Consider the following 17,136-nt stretch of genomic DNA (forward strand, 5'->3'; position numbering starts at 1 on the left):
TCCCCCTCTCATCTCTCCATATCTCTCTGTAACCCTGCCTTTCAAATAAATAAATATTTTTTTAAATGCAAAAATCGTGTTCTTAAGAGAAATCTTTTCCCTTATGGTAACTAGGCTCTGGGAATCAGTAGGCTTTGTGAGTCGATCAAAGAACTATGCTTTTCTAGAACAGTCACCACTGGGAATAATGCAAACCTTCATTCAAGACTCAGGGACCATGTGTGGGAGGCCAGAAGGTGTTTCACAGACCCCACCACTCACTTAGGAGGTCTCCCGCTTCCAGGGGGTACTAACAGCCTTGTTCAGAGTTAGCACTGCACAGCCAGCTCCGAACAGGACAGTGCGTGGGAGAAGCAATACCTTAACGCCAAGTTCACTGGCCAAGGACCTGGGTTCAGTCCCAGATCTGCTCCTCATTGAATGTAGACCCAGGTAGATGTCTTTACCTGTCAATCCTCCATTGCATTATCTATAAAATGGAGTGTTCACACTATCAGATTCCCAAGGCTGGTGTGAAGATTAATTGAGTTATGTAATGTTGTGTGTATCTGCTCTTAAGATATCATCATCATTTGTCCCAAAGTAATGAAGGCTTTTTTTTTTCAGGAATAATATGTTTATTTCTCCTCCATCCACTCAAAATACATCTTTCATCCACCAGTGGCATTATCAAGATAGCATTTTGATTAGGCAATGCCGAACATGACTCGGCACTGGATGGTGAAAGTATGCACGCTTTTTGCACCTGCTGTCTAGAAATGCAGGCGCCCGGTTGGCACAGGGTAAGGCGGTGTTAGGTAAGAGGTCCAGAGAAGAGGCAGTTCTCTAGGGCCAGGCGGAGGCCGGCTCTTCACTTGACAGCATGCTTCTTATAGATCTCCAGGAACTCCTGCACATCGTCAGGGGAGCCCAGGATGACTGGCGCCCTCTGGTGGATATCAGTGGGCACGATGTCCAGAATAGCTTCCTTCCCGGTGGTGGCCATTCCCCCAGCCTTCTCCATGATGAAGGCCATCGGGTTGCATTCATAAAGTAGTCTCAACTGGAAAACAAGACCCAAGAACAGCATCCTCGTCTCAGAAGGCACAGACAGAGGGGGCTCCTGCGCCGCAAGGTAGTGCGGAACGGCTGGCCATTTGCAAGCCCAGTGATGGTCTCTCCGCCTGTGAGGCCGCAAGAGCTCCCTTCCCGCCTCTGGCTGCCACTGACACACAATGCTTCGCCGTTTGTTTAAACTAAGCCATCCATCCATCAAGCCAGAGGCAGCGCTGGATGACCGGACGCAAGCGTGAGACGGACCACCTGGGTTCAGCACAGAATGGCGTTTTGGCAGAGCTGACGGCTCCTTTCTCTTTGCAGCACGGAAACTGGACTTAATGAGTGAGTCTGGGTGTGTTTGGGATGGAGCCTTGCCTATTCTGCAAGCATGAAAATAAAACCCGTGGCAGTGTCTGGCTTCAGACATCTGGGAAGCAGGCTGGCTCCTTCAAACAGTATAATATTGTTTGCAATTCTCTATGCATTCCTTTTACAATCCTCCCAAGGCTTGAGGGTTGGGATTTAGTATATTATACATCTTGGCATTTATCGTACTCATTTTCATGTGGTCTGCCACGGAGCACTGAGCTTTGTACAGGTGTTTCCGTTTCCAAGTAAGTGTCGGGGCCGGATTGGACAAACTGAAAAAGTTCGAAGGGAGGAGTCATACCCTGTTTGTGTCAGGGAGTAATTGTGTGGGACATTGGAAAAAAGTGCTGCAGAGCAGGTTAATCAAATAGGTTGGGACTCACACAGTGGCTGTGGCAAAAGTGGCATCTTCAGTAAAAGAAAAATGTCATTGGCAAATTAGACACCATTGCACCTTACACAGAGCTATCGAAAAATCCAGAACATACTGATTTTTTAACTAGCATCCTACTCCTTCCCTCGTGTTATTTTTAAAAAAGGGGAGGGGTCGTAATCTGTCTAGTGGAAAAAAATAAAGGGGGTACAAGGCACACCGTTACCCTATGTAGAAGAAGAGGGGGCACCAGAAAGCACAGCCCCACCCCCACTTGGGCAATGCTGCAGGCACCAGGCCTGTGCAGCTGGGGGAACAGCTTACGTGAAAACCCCTAGGTTTCCTCCGAGAGTCCTTCCTGCCCTCAAAGGCATCCTTTTCCAAGTAGCAAATGTCAGCCCATTAGTTATTTCTATTTTATGCCTTCACAAAGCAATCAAAGAATCCCTCTATGTGGAAGGCATATTTGATTTGCTGCTTTGGCAATGGCACCAGACTGCTTCATTTCACTGTGTGAATGGAATTCATTTTTCCCAAGCCAAACCACATGCCTACTAGAAGTTCTAAGCACGTGTGGTCCCCTCCTGGCCATAACACCATTCCCTTCTCTTTGGCCACAGGAAGCGCTCTCAGAAAGTGTTTTTATGTGTGGTCGATACAGCCTGGCTTTAGCTTTAGTCTAGAAAAGCACAGGTCACAGACATCCTTAGCAACCAACAGCTGCTCAGCCTTCCTTGTCCCCAACGAAGTCACATCCCCTGGGCTGCTTCCCAACGGCTCTCTGTGCCCTGTGCTTACCTTTCCACTGGGGCTCTTCTTGTTAGCGGGGTACAGAAAGATCCCACCATAGACCAGCGTGCGGTGAACATCGGCCACCATGGAGCCCACGTACCGGGCACCATACGGGGACGAATTATCCTGCGGGGTTAAGTTCAGTCACCATGGTTAGGAGCACGGAAAATCAAGAAAGGGAGTCCTCTTGTGTCCCCTCGGCATCCACGATGCCACAGTCACTTACCAAGCACCCATGATGTGGGTACTTGGAGGCTGTGCTAAGAAACCTGATAAAAACCCTGCTCTTGGGGCCGGTGCTGTGGCTTAGTGGGTAGGGATGTGTTATGTCCTGGCTGCTCCACTTCTGATCTAGCTCCCTGCTAATGGCCTGGAGAAAGCCGCGGAAAAGGGTCCAAGTGCTTGGGCCCCCTGCCACTCACATGGGAGACCCGGATGAAGCTCCTGGCTTCTGACTTCAGCCTGGCACAGTGCACAAAGGCAAATATTCTGGCCCCTGGGTCTGGGGGCGGAACCTGGTGAAACACAGTGTGTGTGTGTGTGTGTAGAGGGCATGCTGGGAGGGGAAGCCAGAGAAGGTGGAAGGGAAGATAATTAAGCTAAAGAGAGAGTCTGGGGCCAGCGCTAGGGGCTCCGAATGCCACCCAAACAAGCATTTGAGATTCACCCTCCCACACAGAAGCCGCCCATGGCTTTTGGGCAAGAGGGTGGCCAGTGCGGGGATTCCCACCAGACTCAGCTCCACACTCAGCCTTTTGAGTCTCTTGGAGACACTAACGTGTGGCCTTGACAGGAAGATACCAAAGTGGACTCTGTCAGTCCTGACCCGACAGGTAGAATCCACCCCAACTGCGGGCCTGGAGGACCAGACACCACGCGGCAGGTGCCTGGGAGTGAGAGCCACAGTTTGTACTGTCTGGGACCCTGGACTTCAGAATGGAGGAGGCTTTACTGCTATGAACTCATTCATCCTTTATGTATCCTGATTTGCTTCTGTCAAAGGCTGAAACGACATTTGGACCTTAACATCTCAGGGCACGATTGCCCGTCCCCAGAACCTGGCTGAGCACTTCCCCGTGGGCTCAGCATGGATTGGAACCTAGCCCACTCCCACATCGCCTCCCTTCGCCTCCAGGGTAATGGGTAATCTACAGATCTCCATAACTCAAGGGTCTCAAGTGAGGTCCAGGGCCCTACTGCATCCCAAGGATCCTGTTTCTTCTCAGGGGACATCTCTGGCCCTGCAGCTGTCCCTGGTGCCAGACACCTGGACCTTGCACCAGCCCCGCCCCCTCCTTCTCCCCCTCACCGGGGGGAACTTTTTCTTCTGAATGTACTCGGTGACAGCCGGGTCAAAGTCCTTGGCGTAGCCCTCGTTGAGGCTGTAGATGTTACCTTTCTTCTTGATCTTCACATTTTTGTCCACCAAAATGAACTCACCAATGGCCTTTGAAAGAAGCAAAGAAGACAGGTGAGTGACGAGGCACCCCCCCACACCCCACTCCCTGCAACATGGACAAGGCCTGTCATGGACGGGGAGGGGGGCTGTGGTCACGTGGCCTGAGGTCACACCTCAGCCAGGGATGCTATGAGTCCTGCCAGACTCTTCAATCATTGTGAATGGGGTGGGGGAAGAGCAAGTGGAAAGGAAATAGGGTGGGGGAGGGGGGCACAGGGAGCCAGAGGATGCTGAAGAGGTCATGGGTGACAAAGGGGACTTATGTCCGTGCTGGCAAATGACGTCAGTGAGAGCAGAAAGAAGCCGGACAGAAACAGAGAGGGCAGTGACGTGGTGAACAACAGCAAGTCCCAACAGCACATAGGAACTGTGTGTTCAAAGCCATGTAACATGCATGTGTCTTACACACACACACACACACATGTGCAGAGCAGAGCTGGGATGTCGGGGAGACAGGTGACCATGGTGGCACATTTTCAGGATGAGCTTTACATCTCTATGAAAATTCACCCCCTCTTCCCCGCCGTGTGTTGCTAAAGAGCAAAGCATATGCAACCTTGGACACTTCCACTCACTGACATACGTGGTTTTGTCTCAAAACACCTCCTCCCCAGAAGCTCCAGCACTGATCCCCAGGGCCTCTGGGGCTAAGGGTCTCTCAAGGAAATTTGGCCTGGGCATCAAGTGTCAGGTGGAGCCTATTGCTCTGGATCGTGTGTAACAAGAAGGCGATGGAGGTTGTGCCCACTTGGGAAGGTGCCTGCAGCCACGGATGCTTGAGGCAAAGACCAGCTCCTGCAGGCATGGGCTGGAAAGTAGAAAGGAAAGGAAGGAAGGAGGGGGAGGGGAAAGAGACCAGAATGTGCAGGGGTCTTTGAAAGGTATCAGTAGGAGTGATTTTTTTTTCTTTTCCTTTTTATGCATTTTTTCTTTTGCACTTCCAAAGATTTTGACCACAAATAGGCAGGAATGTTCTTTTGTCCACTGTAAAACAAAATTCAAGCCTTTATAGCAACATCCAGAGAAGGAAGCCGTCCCACAACAAGTGCCACAGGCAGGACATGGAGAGCCATGCTCCCCAGACACCACGACCCGGTCCCCTCCAGAGCAGCCGGGGTGCGATGGGGCTAAGTCTGCAGACGGTCGCGAGAGACGTGAAAGATGGTTTCACACACAGACATAGCCGGTGCAGGGCTATGATGGGAACCCATGCGCCTGCCTTTTCACCAAGCTACATCCGTGAGAAGCCAGCAGCATCTCCCTGCAGGGAGGTGAGCAAAGGCTGAGCAAAGCCAGCCTGCACAGCCCTTTCAAACACTTGGGTCTGAGAAGGGCCAAAGACCATCACTCACACAGACACTTACTCCCAGAGACACCCTGCACAGCCTGGAATCAAGGACAGATGTCAGTGTTGCTACACATCCAACAGCTCAGAGGTAAGAGAGAAGGGCCCCGGAAGACTGCCTGGCCAAGCAATAAATCCGCCAACTGTGGTGATTTCATAAACTGGGTCCTGGGCTCGGGCTGAACTTTGCTCTGTTTCTGCAACTGTTTTCCCCTGCGCTGGCCCCACGTGCAGGCTTAGCTGCTGCTATCATCCTACCCTTGTTTACTCATTAAGCGCCCAGGCTTCCAAGGAGGTAAAAGTCCAGCTCTGTGAGTGCAGGGGACGAAGGCAGGCTGTGTTCTCACCGACACCACCTGCAGACCTGCTGGCCTCGCCAGGAGCCTCCTGCCTCTCACAACTGGGGTTCACTGTGTGTGTGTCTCTGTGTGGAGTTCATCAGCAAAAGAGCACGGAAGACATACGAGGGTGCTTCAAAAAGTTCATGGAACATGGAATCAAAGGACAAGCTCATTTTGGTGTGAAAATTTTTGATATCCATGCAAGTTGGTCTCTTTTCCAAGAACTGTTCAAAGATCCCTCTTGTGCATGGATTTCAACATTTTTTTGCATTGAGATACATATGTGTTTCAACTCTATTTTCCACCCACTTTTTGAAGTATTTTTGTAGTTTCACTGTCATGTGAAGACATATCTAAAATTAAAAGGAGTATATAAATCCAATTATTTTCCCTGTGGGATTCTGGATCAAACATATAATGAACATGGCAACCCATTAAAGATTCTTCTTTGGGGTCGGTGTTTACTTGTACCAAGTATTTTAATTGCAGCTGTGGATTTAATTGTACCATTTTTTAAAAGTTATTAGAGAAACAGAGATACAGATAGCTCCCACCAGCTGGTTCACTACCCAAATGCCTGCAACATTCCAGGCTGGGCCAGAAACCCACGACTCAATGCAGATCTCCCACATGGGTGACAGGGAGGCAAGTAGTTGAGCCATCACCTGCTGTCCCCCAGGGTCTGCACTGGCAGGGTGCTGGAATTCAGAACTGGATCTGAGATTCAAACCCAGCCATGTAGGATGTAGGCATCTTAAACAGCCACCCTTGCATCAAATATTTAAAGACATTTCTCTCCCCAATTTACCTCTTCTGTTTAAACTGTCATGTAGCTGCATAAGTAAATAAATCAACAGACAGGTGGAAGAAAACATCCACCAGTTAAAACCGTCGAGGAACCTAGTTCCATGACGCCATGGGTCCTTCTCGGTCAGGTCCACCCTCTCTACAAGGCAGACTAAGGAGTTCTCTTCATTCCTTTCTTTGTTGTCATTTCCTTGAATTCATCAGAACCTTAACAGAACCATCAAGGGCAGGTGCAGGTGTCTGTGTGTGCACACAGCACCAAACACACCAGGGAGCTATTTTTGAAATATCAATGGCATCCACTGCTTCAGCTGGGACACCCATGCCCCTCAGGAGAGCAAACTGTTGGTGACTAAAGTAGAAAGGCTAGGAACGGATGTGCGAGGAGTGGGTGGCACGCAGACCATTCACGCGCCCCAGAAATGTGCTTTAGTAGCACATTCTAGAAGCATCACATTGTTTAATGCGATGTCTCTTGAAACGTTGGGAGCTTTGCCAGCTTGAGCCCCCATTTCCAACATAAACAGTGGCAACCGCTGGACTGGTCCCATTTGTCCAGTACTCACCAGCGTCCCCGCCCTCTACTCCCCAGCACACTCCTCTCATTTGTGTGGTCTGCATGGACTCAGTGGGCATTTGTGTCATCTAAGTCACACTCGTTCTAAAGAATCCTGATCCGACTCTTTGCTAATGCTCCTAGGAAGGCAGTGGGAGATGGCCCACATACTGGGGGCTTCTGCCACCCCAGTGGGAGACCTGGAGGCGGTTCCTGGCTTGTGGCCTCAGCTCTGGCTTTTGTGTCCATTTGAGGAGTGAACCCGCAGATGGAAGATCTCTCTCTCTATCTCTGTCCTTCAAATAATAATAATAATAATAAAAGAATCTATCTTGGAGCAAAGTCTCCCTCTCCCACTCTGGACAGATGTCGTTTCTCTCCTCCATCATCTCTCATGACAGACACATGAGTCCTCCCTTCCCCTTCCCTCCCCCCTCCCCCTCCCCCCTACATCATCATCTCCTCATTTCCCACCCCTGCCCACTCACTCTCTCACAGCCATCAGCCAAGCACCCAGCCTCCCACACACTCTCTCACCGGGTCCAGCATGAAGCAGTTGACACCGCTGTCCGTGGCGAGGACCAGCATGGTGGCGCTGCCATAGAGCGCGTAGCCAGCAGCCACTAGGTTCCTGCCAGGCTGCAGGGCATCCTTTGTAGAAGGCTCATCAGTGGATTTCTAGAGCAAGCAAGAAGATAAAGCAACGCACGGTTGGGTTGGGTTGGGTCTGGTCTGGTTTTTGGTTTGGAGCGGGCTGGGTGGATGGCTCTTTCTCCCACCATTGCAGCAGGTGCTGTCAGGTGTACGTAGTGAAATACAGCATCTTACCAGCAGCCTCCCTCCAGGCATATCAGTACCACCCTGATTTCATTACCACGGCAGCCTTCCCACCAGACCTCAAATTTCCTGCATCTGGATCCTTCCATCCAATCAAGAGCCTCTTCCCATTTTTCTAATTTGATATTCCCTTGTCTCTCCACTATCACTTCCCCGCCCCCGCTCCCCAAAAAAAGCATGCCTTCTTGCCAGTCCCCACTAATCTAATCTTATTATGGGCATCAATGGCTTTCACCTGCCTACTCCATCTTTATTTAAACAAATTAACACTGGGCTGCAGGGCAGTTGGCCCGGGGAAGAAATCCATGTCGTGAGCTTTTGCCAGTGGCTGCACCTCCCCCATGGAGCCACTTGGTCGTATCATTCCCACATCAAAGAAATTCTCAGAAATACAGCAACTTGGAATAGCTCCCTGGAGACATCCCAGGGTAGGGCAGATGCTGTCTAATTGCTTGGCCATGCCCCACAGGACAAAACACATTTAAAGTTGATCTCATTGAAGCTGCGGGTGGAAGAGTGGTTACCAGAGGGAGAGGGGGATGGGGAGGGGATAGTCAAAGGGGACAAGGTCACAGTTAGGAGGAACAACCTCTGATGTTACACCGCACAGCTGGGTGACTAATCATAATGAGAATGTATTCCATAATCCACAAAAGCCGGAAGACGGAGCAGGCATTCGGCATTGTAATTAAGATGCTACCTGAGACCACTGCACCCTCTGTGGGCATATCTGAGTTTAAACCCCAGCTCCGCTCCCTATTCCAGCTTCCTGCTAATGTGCCCCTTGAGGGGCTGAGTCCCTGCCACCCATGTGGGAGACACAGATGGACTTCCTGTCTCCTGGCTTTGGCCTGGCCCTGCCCTGGCTGCTGCAGGCATTTGAGAAATGAACCAGCAGATGGAAGCTCGCTTGCTCTCTCTCTCTCTCTCTCTCTCTCTCTCCCTAACACACACACACACACACACATACACACACGTGTGCACATTCTCACTCTTGCTCTGCCTTTCAAGTAAAATTAAGTTTAAAAAGTTAAAATTTAGATGCTGTTTTCATCAAAAAAAAAAAAAAGAGAGGATTTTGCATATTCTCACCACAGAGAAATGAAAAACCCTTCAGGAGATAGGAACGCTTACCCTGACTTAAACATTACACAACGTTTACATTTTTTTTTTTTTTTGACAGGCAGAATGGACAGTGAGAGAGAGCACTGCGCTGATCCGATGGCAGGAGCCAGGTGCTTCTCCTGGTCTCCCATGGGGTGCAGGGCCCAAACACTTGGGCCATCCTCCACTGCACTCCCTGGCCACAGCAGAGAGCTGGCCTGGAAGAGGGGCAACCGGGACAGGATCGGTGCCCCGACCGGGACTAGAACCCCGTGTGCCGGTGCCGCAAGGCGGAGGATTAGCCTGTTGAGCCACGGCGCCGGCCCACAACGTTTACATTTATTAACGTACAATTTTGTGTGTCAATTTAAAAAAAAAACATTTTATATCATAAGCCAGTATCCATCCATATGCATACAGGCACTCAACAAAAAGGTAGCAAAGCAATAGGTACTCTTAGGACATGATTTGCTCGCTGATCTTTCTATCTTCGCGTTAAAAGCACAGCCCTCTTTACCACGTGGGCCTCCCAGGGAAAGGAACTCCTTAGGGAGGTGGCGGCGAATCAGCCATCTCTTACGGATAATCATCTTTGTCATTAACGCCGGCTTGGACTCAGCCCCAGACGAGTCCTGCAGCTTGACTGCTCTGCTGCAGTGTGCACAGAAAGCGACCCCCCACCCCCACCCCGTGTCCTTGGCTCATCCGCTCATCAGAGACCACAGCGCAGAGCGGAAGGACTCGCTGCAGAGAGCGGGGTCGCCCAGGGAACTTCCTCCTGACACCCAAGACATCTGCATCGGCATCACTAGGGGGCGCTCATCTAAAATGCACGTTCCAGGGCCGCAGCCCGCACTTACCAGGTCAGACCGGCTAGAGTGAGCCCTGGAATTTGCCCTGCACCATGCAACACAGGCGACCCTTGGAGGGTGGGGTGGGAAGTATCGTTATGCTCTTAAAACCATACATACGAAATACATGAAATTTGATCCCTTTATATAAATTTTAAAAAGTAGAAAATAGGTATTTTTTGGATTTTGAAAAAAAAAATCTACTTGTGAAAGGAAAATCACAAAACCCACATCCCTGCTTCCCCCCTCGCATCTCTCACCATCCCCTCTCCTTGTGGCTTCCATCGGGTGGCTGATTGGTTAATGGGTCAAGCAGGGTTAATGGGTTGTGTTTGTTTTGTATTCCCCAGATAGTGCAGTCCAACTAAATGTGACTCAACACAGGATCAACCTTTCGATTTGTTTTCCCCAGCTCCAAATTTTACCAATGAATTTCCTCTGTCACTACGGCCCACCTGCGTCACCAAATGCTTACACTCCAGTTTCCTTGCGTGGAATAACAAACAGTACCGCTTGTCTATGACACCCACACATCCTCAAGAGGATGAGAACGTAACTCCCTCGACTTGTGGATTTGGAACCATTCCTGTCCGGCCTGGCCTCCTTTCTAACAAACGAATTCCCTCTTCCAGGCCCCCGGCAATGAATGCCTCTCCCCCAAGAGCTTCGACTGCATTATCTTGCAGGTGCCCAGTGACCAACGGGCAAGGAGCCCCTGGCAAATTGTAGCGTCCCTGGACTCTACCCTTCTCTATCTAGGGAGGCCACACCCGTGGTAGGTGTTGGTTCCTGTTTTATTCCACATCACCCGGGAAGGCATCCAGAGGAGGAAACTATGAACCCTGGAGGCTTGAGATCTCAGAGGAGAAGGGCAGGCAACTTCCATGCAAGGAAGCTGGAGTGTAAGCATTTGGTGACGCAAGTGGGCCGTATTGACAGAGGAAATTCATTGGTAAAATTTGGAGCAGGTGGGGGATGGGGCTGTCTTGTCACCAGAGAGGTAGCTACACCTAACTTTTGAAGCTCAGCTTTTAGTTGTAGGAACTCCTTGGATATTTTCAAAGGAAGTTGCCCAGTAGAGCGTGTCTAACAGAGGATACCCTTCTGGCTGAGCCCTGGGGGGGTGTGGTGTGGTGTGGAAGGAACTTTGTGGACCACTGGGCCCAGCTACCTTCCAGATCCCTTTGCATCCAGGCCAGGTTCCATTACTGATGCTTTCCCACTGAGCAGGTGCACCAGAGAGCTTCTTCCAGCCAACAGCCACCTCTCTGAGAGCAGGAAAGCCGTCCCTGGGAGCACCAAACACATCCACGGCTTTGCTCCGTAACCCTTGAGTGCTTTCAAACAATCAGTAGGGCTTTTGGGAACTGAAAAGACACTGTCACCTCTCCTGATCTTTGCAGGGAGTCCCGCAGGCTGGAGATTAATTGTTGAATTGTGCTAGCACTTCTAATTCAAGCTGCGATTGCAAACCGGTTTCATCTTTTTGTAGTGGAGAGCCAGTATCTCTCAATGTTCTACATCTTTTATTTTTTTCCTTAAATGAGTTTAATTCGAGGGTTGGGGTAGAGAATGGGGCAGGCAAGCATCCAGGCTGCTGGAGTTCTGATTAAGCCACTAACCAGAGGCTTCCTGCACGTGCAAGAACGTTGTGACAAAGCTCTTTTGCTATGCCACAGACTGGCCCTTTGTAGGCCATTGCCTCCCTCCGTGCCTGGCACAGGAATGGCGTGGTCCACAGCGTGACTTAGAAGATATCTGAGCTGTGGCTGTCCCCTTTCTGGAACGAGAATGGCCACCTTCTGTTACTCAAACTGATTTTGATGCAAATCTGCCTGCCACCCAAGACATAAACAAATTCATTCCAGCCACCAAAGTGGCTGTGCTTTCCATGTGTTGAAAAGGAACTGTTGGATGATCCTAGGCAATAAGTCACTTCCAGAAAGATGCGGTCAATTCAAAAGTCCATGGAAGATGGAATCCAAAGATAAGTCGTTCAACCAGTTGAAACTGCAAAGGGTTCGACTTTGCTCACGAGCCATAAAAACTGGGTGATGGGGCTGCATTGGCCTCAGGGTCAAGGTCGACAGACTTGCGATTTTGATGCCTGAAAGGATCGTTTTGACATAACTAATCTCTATTGCTGTCACCCTCCCAGAGGTCTCAGCTCCTACAGTGTCACCCTACCTGCCTTATCCCGTCTCTCTGGCTATCATAAAAGGAAGATTAGTTAACAGAGTGCAATAACCTTCTCTCCCCACTCACATTTTACATCTTTTACCAATCTAATGAATCTTCATTGTGCAACTGATGCTGGAAAAGCCAGAACATTGTGGCACAGAGGGTTAAAGCTGTACCTGTGACCCCAGCATCCCATACCGGAGCACCACGTCCCATCCAGCTCCCTACTAAGGCACCTGGGAAAGCAGCGGAAGATGGCCTGAGTGCTTGGACCCCTGTCACCTACGTGGAAGACCCAGATAGAGTTCTGGCTCCTGGCTTCGGTCTGGCCCAGCCCCAACTGTCATGGCCACTTGGGGAATAAACCAGCAGATGGAATAGAAGATCTCTCTCTCTCTCTCTCTCTCTCTCTCTCTCCCCGTCTCCATCTCCATCTCCATCTCTCTGTCACTCTGCCTTTCAAATAACTAAATATTTTAAAAACTCAGAATATTGAAGGACCCTTATGGGGGAGAGGGACAAGAAACTAGGCCTGGGCAGATATCAGGGGCTTCTTAAGAGGTTAGATGTTCCCCAGGGTCCAGCGGGCACGTTCTCTGGGAAGGAAAAGTCTATCCCCTTTAGAGAACCTCTAGGCATGCCCAGAGCAGAGCTGCCACTCCCCCTTCGGAGAGTCTCAGTACTCTCCTCAGCATTCTCTTCAGCTGGTTCCCTCAGCACTCTCCTCAGCATTCTCTTCAGCTGGTTCCCTCAGCACTCTCCTCAGCATTCTCCGGTATGCTAATTATCCCTCTATATAACCTGTGTGAAACTGCCGCTCAGGGCTCCTCACCGCCTTAGGTGGGGGCCCGTTTGCGCAAACGTACAATAAATACCTCATGCTTTTTGCATCAACTGGTCTGGAGTCTGGATTTTTGGGCGTCCTCTCGAGCAAGTGGGCATCTCTATAACTGAGAGGTCCAACAATATGAAATGCAAATCTATTCAAGCCTCAGTTTTATAATATATAAGGAGGTCTTTTAAAAAGTTTGTGGATAGTGGCTGGTACTGTGGCGTAGCAAGTTAAAGCCCCAATCTGCAGTGCCAGTATCCCATATGGGTGCTGGTTCGAATTCTGGCTGCTCTACTTCCCATCCAGCTCTCTGCTATGGCCTGGGAAAGCAGTGGAAGATGGTCCAAGTCCTTGGGCCCCTGCACCCACGTGCGAGACCCAGAAGAAGCTCCTGCTCCTGGCTTCAGATTGACCCAGCTCCGGCCATTGTGGCCATTTGGGGAGTCAACCAGCGGATGGAAGACCTCTCTCTCTGTAACTCCGCCTTTCAAATAAACACATAAATCTTTTTTAAAAAGTTTGTGGATAATGAAATTAAAGATGAGTTTATTCTGGTGCGAAACAAGATTTGAAATCTATCCGTGTTTTTTTTTTTCACAATATGTGCTTTCCATGAACATCCATTCTTGCTGTTCCTTCAGAAGGAATCAGGACTGAATGTTCAACCCCCACATTTCTTTCGATCCCCGAATGTTTGCTCTATCGCATTTTACCTTTCTGTAGATGCCAAAGATGGTTCCAATGGACACAAGGCAGTCGATGTTGGAAGATCCATCAAGGGGATCAAAACAGACCACGTATTTACCCTGAGCAAAGGAAAAAGAAATCCAACGTTAAAATGCTACAGCAGACAGACAGCACACATTCAGATCTTTGTATACAAGGGTGCTTCAAAAAGTTCATGAAAAGTGAAATTAAAAGGGGGTGGGTATTGGGGTGCATTGGGTGAAGGCACCCCTTGGAACACTTCCATTCTGTATCAGTGTCACTTTGAGTCTTGATCCAGTGCCCTGCTAATGAGCCTGGAAAAGCAGCAGAGGATGGCCCAAGTGCTTGGGTCCCTGCCACCCTGTGGGAGACCCAGAAGAAGCCCCTGGCTCCTGGCTTCAGCCTGGCCCAGCCCTGGCTCTTGCTGGCCATTTGGAGGGTGAACCAGCAGATGAAGGTCTGTGTGTGAGTGTGCGTGTGTTCCTCTCTCTGTCACTCTGCCTTTCAAATAAATAAATCTTTTTTTAAAAAAAAATGAAAGTAATAGACAAGTTTATTTTGGTGCAAAAAATTTTGAAACTCATGCATAGGTTTTTTTTTTTTTTTAGAATGTGCATTTTCTGTGAACTTTTAAAGACACCTTCATACACTGCAACAAGACAGAGGGTGGGGCATATGGGAACGTGGAGGGATTGGAGCTGGGTGCTAGCTCAGGGCTGATTTTGCACATCTGTTTTCTTTTTTCTTATTTATTTATTTATTGACAGGCAGAGTGGACAGTGAGAGAGAGAGAGACAGAGAGAAAGGTCTTCCTTTGCTCTTGGTTCACCCCCGCAATGGCCGCTGAGGCCGGCTCACTGCGCTGATCCGAAGGCAGGAGCCAGGTGCTTCTCCTGGTCTCCCATGGGGTGCAGGGCCCAAGCACTTGGGCCATCCTCCACTGCCTTCCCAGGCCATAGCAGAGAGCTGGCCTGGAAGAGGGGCAACCGGGATAGAATCCGGTGCCCCAACCGGGACTAGAACCCTGTGTGCCGGCGCCGCAAGGCGGAGGATTAGCCTAGTGAGCCGCGGTGCTGGCTTGCACATCTGTTTTCAATGATGCCACGCTGGTGGTTTTAAACAGCTCTGGAGAGCAGGCATTTAGCCAAGAAGTGACGATGCCCTCGTCCCACAGTGGAGAGCCTGGGCTCAGTTCCTGGCTCTTGACTCCAGCTTCCTGCCAGTGCAGACCACAGGAGACAGTGGTGATGGCTCAAGTGATTGGGTTCCTACCACCCACTGATTTGGATTGAGTTTCTGCCCCAGCCAGAGACATTGCAGGAATTTGGGAAATGAACCAGCAGATAGGAGTGATCTTGCTCTCTCTTTCTCTTTCTCTCTCCCCGTCTCACTAACAGATACATTAAAATTTTTTAGGAATCAACTATGGGAGGGGCTGGCACTGTGGCACAGTGGGTTAAAGGCCCAGCCTGCAATGCCAGCGTCCCATATGGGTGCTGGTTCAAGTCCTGGCTGCTGCACTTCCGATCCAGCTCCCTGCTAATGCTCCTGGGAAAGCAGGCAGGGGGATGGCCCAAGTGCTTGGGCCCCTGCACCCACATGGGAGACCCAGAAGAAGCTCCTGGCTTCAGATCAGTGCAACTCCGGCCATCGTGGCCATCTGGGGAGTGAACCAGCAGATGGAAGTCCTCTCTTTCTCTCTCTCCCTTTCCCTCTCTCTCTCTGTAATTCTATCTTTCAAATAAATTAAATTAAATAAAAGAACTATGGAAGGGTATCCTCGTGCCCTGCCCTGGAATAGGTAAGAGCTACACATCAGAGTGCCCTGTGGGGCTTCAATGCTCTTTGCCAAATGTAGAAGACTGCCTGAGCATCTGCTCCTCAAACCCCACCTGTGCTGGAGCAGGAGGAACCAGGACCACACCTGCCATGCAGGCACAGGGAGCCAGAGATGCTGGGGATGACAGCAGACACTAGACACGAATTCAACCCGTATCCCCCAGACTGCCCAGGGCTTTGAAAAGCCCAGCAAGGGAAGACACGAGCGTGCAGTCTGGCTATTTAAGAAGTGATACAGACCAGGTTTACCCCATGTGATAATATCAAGGTAGGAGGCCTCTTTCATTTATTTTCTGAATTTTTTTTCTCTACTCCTGATGTCCCCACTTCACCTCAGCTACATAGTGAGCCCATATAACTGCACTTCTAATCTCAAATTGTTTTCTTTTCATTAACAGTTGTATAAAATTTGACATGTTCTGCCATTCGACAATCTATTTCTACAATCACTATTTTAAAGATTTATTTATCTATTTTGAAGGTCAGAGTTACAGAGAGAGAGGAAGAGGGGAAGGGAGAGGGAGAGAGAGAGGGAGGGAGAGGGAGAGGGAGAGAGAGAGGGAGGGAGAGAGACAGAGAGAGAAAGAGAGAGAGATCTTCCATCTTCTGGTTGACTCCTTAGACAGCTTCAATGACCAGTGCTGGGACAACCTGAAGCCAGGAGCCAGCAGCTTCATCCAGGGCTCCCACATGGGTGGCAGGGGCCCAAACACATGGGTATTCTTCCCAGGCCATTAGCAGGGAGCTGGATTAGAAGTGGAGCAGCCGAGACTTGAACCAGCGCCCATACAGGATGTCAGTGCTGCAGGTAGCAGCTTCACCCGCTATGCCACAGCAGTTACTTGCTGCAGGCCCCCTCCGTGGTGCCAATCATTGTGACAGACACTAGGATACAGAGAAGAACATTCCTCCTCTGCCCTCAAGGAGCCATCAGAGCAACAGGGATTCCAACAGCTTCCCTCGCGTGAATCAGTGATGGGAATTTGGAGCAGGCTGGGAGGACAGCAGGACTAGCAGGTGTGGAGGCTGGGAATCTGGCGGGCAGAGGTGATCAAGAGAAGAGCCTTGACCATGGACAAAGCGTTAGGTATGGGAGAGATGATAATGGTACCGATAACACGGTGGTAAGGGGAGGGCAGAGCTGAGATCTGGGAGTGAGGAGGAGCCTGCAAGAGGGCGAAGAGAAGAATCCTAGAAGGGTCCCAGACACCCAGCCTGGCTACGCAAGCAGCTCCATTTACACAGCCAGGGAGGCAAAGGACCTCCATCAGCGGCAGCCCAGACCCACCCTCTTCTCCGGTTCTACTATGATGGCGTTTTTGTCTTCTTCCGACACAAGGACACAGGTGGCAAAGGACGACTTCAGCATGTTCATCACCAGGTCGTTGGAGAGGACGTCCAGCTTCTTGACTTGATCCCCCGTCACGTTGGTAGAGCCAGCAATGCCGTAGCTGGAGGGAAGCAAAGCCACAGAAGGAAGGTGAGCCGTGACCGCCAGGGCCCGAAGCTGCCTCAATACAGCCACGCACAGCCCAGCCAGTGTCTTGCAGGAGGTGCCCGGTTTGGGAGAAACAAAACCACGGGGAGGAGCCGTCCCCTAGATCAGCTCCAACGGAGGAGGAAATGCTGCCATTTTCAGCCTTTGGCCCTGCAAAGCTCTGTGGCCAAATCAGTGTTGCTCAATATCGCAAAACATTACTTATT

The 17,136-nt window shown here is 50.3% G+C and overlaps 1 protein-coding gene across 1 annotated transcript in view; it reads right to left on the reverse strand.

Moving 5' to 3' along the window:
• Nucleotides 1-599: 599 nt before the first annotated feature.
• FBP1 (fructose-bisphosphatase 1) overlaps nucleotides 600-17,136 on the reverse strand; it is a 30,742-nt gene continuing 14,205 nt past the window's right edge. Inside the window, exons 2-7 of the mRNA XM_062208526.1 lie at nucleotides 16,721-16,883; nucleotides 13,599-13,691; nucleotides 7,618-7,758; nucleotides 3,882-4,019; nucleotides 2,579-2,698; nucleotides 600-1,042 (exon numbers count right to left, since the gene is read on the reverse strand). Of these exons, the coding sequence (XP_062064510.1) occupies nucleotides 851-1,042; nucleotides 2,579-2,698; nucleotides 3,882-4,019; nucleotides 7,618-7,758; nucleotides 13,599-13,691; nucleotides 16,721-16,883 (847 nt within the window). The 3' untranslated portion in view covers nucleotides 600-850. The remainder of the gene's footprint in view (nucleotides 1,043-2,578; nucleotides 2,699-3,881; nucleotides 4,020-7,617; nucleotides 7,759-13,598; nucleotides 13,692-16,720; nucleotides 16,884-17,136) is intronic.

Source organism: Lepus europaeus, chromosome 12, assembly GCF_033115175.1.
Source record: "Lepus europaeus isolate LE1 chromosome 12, mLepTim1.pri, whole genome shotgun sequence".
NCBI lineage: Eukaryota > Metazoa > Chordata > Mammalia > Lagomorpha > Leporidae > Lepus > Lepus europaeus.